Source organism: Neophocaena asiaeorientalis, unplaced genomic scaffold (genome assembly GCF_003031525.2).
Source record: "Neophocaena asiaeorientalis asiaeorientalis breed wild unplaced genomic scaffold, Neophocaena_asiaeorientalis_V1.1 scaffold648, whole genome shotgun sequence".
In the NCBI taxonomy this organism is placed as follows: domain Eukaryota; kingdom Metazoa; phylum Chordata; class Mammalia; order Artiodactyla; family Phocoenidae; genus Neophocaena; species Neophocaena asiaeorientalis.
In genome coordinates, this window is record NW_020172781.1 from 5,048,383 (window position 1) to 5,054,583 (window position 6,201).

Here is a 6,201-nt window from a genome sequence, read left to right on the forward strand (position 1 = left end):
GAAGCTGACTGTTGCTGCTTTGAGGGCTGGGGTTTTCTGGAGGATCCTGTCTGTCTGCAGTGCCCTGCAGAAATTATGAGCCCGTGTCATCTCCTAAAACCGGGGTCTGAGACATATCTGTATTGTGGAGATAAAAGCGGTGAGGATGGAGGAGGGAGGCCAGGGGCTGAACTTGTTCTTAATCCGCAGTCAGGACTTTTACATTTTGTTTGCCTGGGTCTGACCTCCTGGAGCTTTAGTCGCTCTCTTCAGGGCACCAGCATCTTTGGGCAGAAGGCTGATTTCTCCATAGTTGGGATGGGTGGTTTGTGAGTTGGTTTCCTTGTCCCCAGAACCTAGTAAAGTACGAGTGCCCCCCACCCTCAACCCCGAAATGGATTTCGTAAGGGACTTCCTTCCCCGGCGGGGTGTCTTGAGACTGATGGATTGAATCGGGTTCTGCGCCTCTCGTATCAGAGCCCTGGCCCCTGGCTGGGAGAGAGTGTTCACGTCAGCCGCCCACAGGGCGCAGGAGGCTCTGGGCCCAGAGTGAGCTCAGAGCAGAAGACGGGAAACAGGGTCATAAAGAATATCTGTGTCTCGTTTTCCCAAGTCCCATGACTGCCGTGCTCTGTGGCCTCTCGCCTCCGAGAGTCATCCAGTGAGGTTTTCCTCGTGCTGTATCTGCTTACTGTCTCTGCAGATGCAGGACCATCTCACGGGCTTGGGATGATGTGTTGTTCTCTGAGCTTCCCTGCAGCTTCAAATCTCCTCTTTACAGTAAACGCCTGTGACTAATTTCGGGAGGAGGACAGAGGCACAGTGTTCAGGGCCCCCGTCCACACAGCCCCCTGACTTCACGTGTAGCTGGGAGGCTGTGATTCTGTATTGGCCTCAGGAACACTGAGGAGCAACTGGCCTTGTAAGTGATCACGGGATAAAACCAGCCTATGCTTTTGCATTGTTCCTTTTTTTTTTTTTTTTTCCCCAAGGAAATGTAAGGGAAACCAAGGGGAATTTTTGCCCATGATTTCCAAGGCAAAGGTCACCGTCAATGGCTGGCTGTTTCCAGAGGGCTCAGGTTTCTGGTCAGTATGGATTTTTTTTTCCTTTTTTTTTTTTTTAAACTCATGAACAAAAAGAGGTTGATGATGCCTTGCAAAGATTTTTTTCCCCAGCTGCTTCGATGAACTGATTGTTGTTTGAAGTTTCATGTGTTTTGGAGTCTTTTAGACAGTGATGAGAATAGGTAGTAAGTGATCCGTGTCTATCTAAAACAGCATAGTTCTGAAAACAAACTCAGTTGTAGGGTTTTAAGGAAGGAGTGGGTGATAAGTTTCGGGGGTGGAAAAGTGTTGGGTAAGTCTGCAATTTGCTAAAACTAGACAACCTGGATTTTCTGTTGGCCAATGGATGCTAAAGAGCTTTTTGTCTCCCGTGGGTAAGTGAGACTCACAGAAAGGATGCTTCTCGTTTCTTCCATTATTTATAGTCCTGGGCTCCTCAACACTTGAAACTTGCAGCATAGATACGGGACTCACAGAGTGGAAAGGATGACTTGGCAGTACATGCATGATGGTAGATGCAGAAGTGCTGTCCATGTGTAAAGCGTTGCCTTTAGGAAGGAGAGAAAGCCAAGTTGTCCGTAACTCAAAGGCCTGGATGAGAGGGGCAGAACTGAAACCTTCATATTTGGTATTTGAGCCGTCATGATTTTTAGCATGAGAATTTAACCAGAAAAATGAACAGATTTTATTGTGGACTTCATAGTACGGAAGACAACCATTTTTCAGTTCCAGGAGCTGCTGGCTTAAATGCTAGTCCATGTGGTGAGTTTTCTTAGCTCCTAGGGTTGTATTTTAGACTTAGCTGAGTTTTTTATTCCAGGATGAGAGTGTTTTAACTACTTACATTAGCTGTCTGGGGCAGTGGTGATTTTGCTGTTTTATATTACAGAAAATGTCCTTGTGTTTCTGTCAGGAATTGCTTTGCTTTCTATTAAAAAAAAATAGCACTCCTGTTACTTAGAGATTTTTTTTTCAAATCAAATTGTTTATTGGTTACTGAAGAGAGAATGAATGATTTGTATAGTTCCCTATAATTTGAACTGTGATCTTCTTTCACAAAATTAATAAACATGAAATGTTTTTGCATTGTAAAGTATAGTACATGTTTTATATTACTTTGAAAATTAAAAAATCATTTATAAAAGTTAATATTTGCTCAATATAGTAAGTTTGGAAGATGCTAAGAAATAGAAGATAATTATAGGTGGTACAACCCTCCCCCCACAGGAAAAAAAACACTTAATTTTGGTGTATCTTATGTATAGGTTTCAGAGATGATGTTATTTTTAAATAATTCGTGGTAATTAATAGCTAATATAGTCCATTGGTTTATACAGTCTTAATTTCTGCATAAGATAAAGATTTTGTTTTGGTAGCCAAATCGTGAAAGTGAAATTTTTTATTGTAATTTTTAAAACTATATGTTGAATATAAATGTGATTGCTTTTATTAAAATAACAAAGACCAAAGATTCATTCTGCTGAGAAATTCATTGGGTCAACTTGAGATTTTCTACAGGTTTTCCACACAGCAAGCTTGACTAAGTTAAACTGGTCAATAGCCACCCACTTTTCTTAAGATGCAAACAAATAGTGAAAGTTGATTTCATCTTCCTTGTATTCTGTAAAGGGAAGACACCAAGAAGCAGTGAGGTTGTTAAAAGTTCAGAGAGTTAGAAGCAAAGATCAACAGCAAGAGTACGAAAGATTCAGAAAGGGGGCCACCCTCTGCTCATCAGAGAGTTGGTCTCTATTTTTAGAAGATGTTGTATTACAGAGCGGTCCCTTTACAGCATCCTGCAGGATGGGGCTCCTAGCTCTGGAGGACCCCACGGAGAACCTTGGGTGTTTTAGCCGAAGCATTATTTTATCACGTAAACTCTCCAGCAGCAGGCTTGTAGCAAAGGTTTGGGGGGAGTATGGTGTGAAATTACTATAGAAGCTATTTTATCCCATTTGCATTTTACATGCCACTGTCCAGCCTTTCCTCTGCAGCATGTCTCTGCCCATTCTCCTCTGTGAATTCCAGCCTAACTGTGCTCTGGTTTTTTCCCCCACAGCTTAAGTGAGAGTTTTTTCATGGTGAAAGGAGCAGCCCTCTTCTTACAACAGGGAAGCAGCCCTCAAGGCCAGCGGAGTCTTCAGCATCCCCACAAGCATGCAGGTGATGGCTCTAAATTGACGCTCTTACCCTGGGACTTATTTTCTGGGCCACAGAGGATCCCTCCATTACTGGTGGTGAGCACTTTGCTGGTTTTCAAGGCCAGGGAGATAGCGGAGCACAGGTTTATAATGACAGGTGCAGGTAGAGGCTCTTGAGCAGGCCACGCACGTTTTCCAGATGGCACCGGGAGCCAGCGACCCTTTGACCACGGTGTCTACGTAAGAAGGTCAGCAGCTTTCTGTTTGGATATGAAGATTTCCTACTCAGTGTATCAGTTAACTGCAGATTTTAAGTTACAGGATGACTTTTTCTTTTTTTTTTTTTTTTTTTTGGGTACGCGGGCAGGAGCACAGGCTCCGGACGCGCAGGCCCAGCGGCCATGGCTCATGGGACCAGCCGCTCCACAGCACGTGGGATCCTCCCGGACCGGGACACGAACCCGTGTCCCCTGCATCGGCAGGCAGACTCCCAACCACTGCGCCACCAGCGAAGCCCCAGGATGACTTTTGAACAAATGCACCAGAAAGCCTTATAGCCAGATATGGTCCCCTTGAAAATAACCACCCTGGGGTCCTAGGTGCCTAGTCCGTCATTTCTCTGAGCTTTTGGAAAACTCTCATTTGGGGAATTTCTTTACGAGCCTTGGGCACGTACTGGGGTAGGAAGTCTTTATTCTTTAACGGTGGGTTTTTTTTTTCGGAAGTAGACAGAAGTGATAAAGTGGGGATCAAACTGAGTATTAATTGAGGTCCAAAAGGAAGCAAATAAGAGATGCCTGCAAAGTAACAAGACTGGTTTTCTTAGGTGACTTGACTCTGAACCTGAAGGCAGTTTGGAGAGAGGAGTTCAGGAAACACTTGCGTACAAGTGGATCTTTGTAGCTGGTGGGGAGCCTCTGCAGGAACTTCTTGAACGGGCAGCACGTGTCGGAGTAGGAGCTGGAAAGGCCTCTGCCTTTTCAGAACAATGGCAGGTCAAAGCAGCTAGCAGTTGGGGCCAGTTTTTTTTGTCACTTGGATCATCTTGTTTGTCTCACCTCAAGTCATCCAGCCTCATTTGGGAGCTGAGTGCTTAGGTTAGAATTTCCTATCTTGCATTTTATAGCAAACACGAAGGCTCAGTCAATATTTTCACATACTGATGTTTATAATCAAGATTTAGGTCTGTTTTAAGCTAAGGAAACAATCTTCCTGCCCAAGGAGGCAGTGTGTTTCATGGAAAGAATATTTGCTTTGGAGCCAGACAGAGCTGGCTTCTGATCCCAGTTCTACAGCTGTACAGAACCTTCATAGTCAACTTCTAAGCCTCGGTTTCCTAATCTTTACAACGAGCATCAAGTATTGGTAACTCAGACGTCGTGGAATTTAAAATTTACGCACATAAACGGACTTACCCTCTCTTAGGTGCTCAGCGTACATTGCTGTAGTTATTGCTACGGTGACTGCTGGTACAATACCACTATAAACAGAACCTTCGTTCTTGAGTTTGCTAACGGTTCTGCCCTGTTAAGAGTGTAACTGTTGTTTGTGTCTTAACCATAACCCGTAAACAAAGCCAGTGCTCAGCTTTGTTCCCTAAGTATGAAACGTCTCCTTCCTCTAATTCAAAGAATATTTTCGTACTGTGTGTGAGCCTGGGGAAAGTGACTGCAAAACCGTCGTGTAAAAACCCTAAGTCCTGCTGGTTGGCACATCTCTGGCATGTACACGAGAGTAGGAAGGAAGCCTAGTGTGTTGGCTCTTCTGCCCTAGGGTCTAGGAGGGCTGGTGAACTCCAAAAGACGGGGGGCGCCCACTGTCCACAGATGCTCAGTAGACGACCCTGGGGCAGGCACAGACTAGACTTCACGTCCCCTGGATGACCCACAGTCCCCTAAGCGAACCCCCATGCCGAGCCGAGTACAGTGGAGGGTTAACTCTGTCCATGGCAAGTAATTCAGCTCATGTCAGGCAGTGCGGTCAGGCTGAGCCTCTCTCTCTCCAGGGCTGACCTATGCTTTAGGCTCACATTCTCTGCCTTTTTTTTTTGCAAGTGCTTACTGAACACTTGAACGTAGAGACTGTGTGTGGCTACCAGGCCGGGGTTGGGATTTTTCTCTGTCAGCAATTGCACATCTCAGCAGACAGTCCCACTGTGTGGAAAACGTCCCTTTCACTGAGCCACTCATCAGTTAAGGGGTTGGTTTCTGCTTTCGTCTGTGCGCTGCTGCGATTCGGAGTGGCTCGTGGGGGTGGGGGTGGGGCCCAGGTGGGCCCAGAACCAGCCGTGGTGGTTGTGTGCCCTCCCAATCACGCTGGTGACACGACAGGTGAGGGTGCTGTTGGGGACAAGATGGGAACAGGGACCGTTACTTCCAAGTCATCCCTCGTAGGACGTGGTGCCAGTGTAGGGTGTCTTCCACTGTGGGATCCTGTAAGAGAACAGACGAGGGGGCACGTTTCCAACGACCTGATTCCTCTCTGAGGCAGGAAGTACCATTTGGACATCATTTGTCAATCTCCCCTAAAATTCAAAGGACGCTTTTGCAAAAGGAACCCATCCAATGGATTGATCCCTCTGGGGTTCTAATTGTGATCTATAGGGTAATTTTTTTTAAAGATAATTCTCTTTCTTCAGGGTGTTGCACAAATTGAAATGAATATGGATTTTCTATGAGTTACTCCCTGCACTTTCTTCTAGATCAGCATCTTTACAGATGAACCATTTCTTCAGAAAGAACCCCATGCAGACACTTCCTTTTTGAAATACACATAAGCTAGGAAAAAAGTGGCACTAGAGCCACCCTCGCTACTTGCTAGTTACGAAGCTCAGGTACGGGGGCCCCTGTGCCTGGGGCACACAGCCCTTCTTCGGTGAGGTGGATCCTGTGTAGCTGTGGAGACTCACTGCCTCAGAGAACCTTTCTTCCCGTCCCTATAGCCCAGAGGCACCCCTGGGACCCTGGGGCCGCTCAGAGATGTTCAAAAGCTGACTCCGGATTACTGCCTCTTTT

At 45.9% G+C, this 6,201-nt stretch overlaps 1 protein-coding gene across 6 annotated transcripts in view; it reads left to right on the forward strand.

The window, feature by feature from the left end:
* Window positions 1–6,201, forward strand: part of SSH1 (slingshot protein phosphatase 1) — a 65,052-nt gene that overhangs the window by 22,032 nt on the left and 36,819 nt on the right. For all 6 annotated transcript variants that reach the window (XR_003002785.1, XR_003002784.1, XM_024741561.1 and 3 more), the window contains one exon: window positions 3,106–3,209. Coding sequence is in view for 4 of the 6 variants with exons in the window: in XM_024741561.1 (XP_024597329.1) it covers window positions 3,106–3,209 (104 nt within the window). In the remaining 2 variants the exon portion in view is untranslated. The remainder of the gene's footprint in view (window positions 1–3,105; window positions 3,210–6,201) is intronic.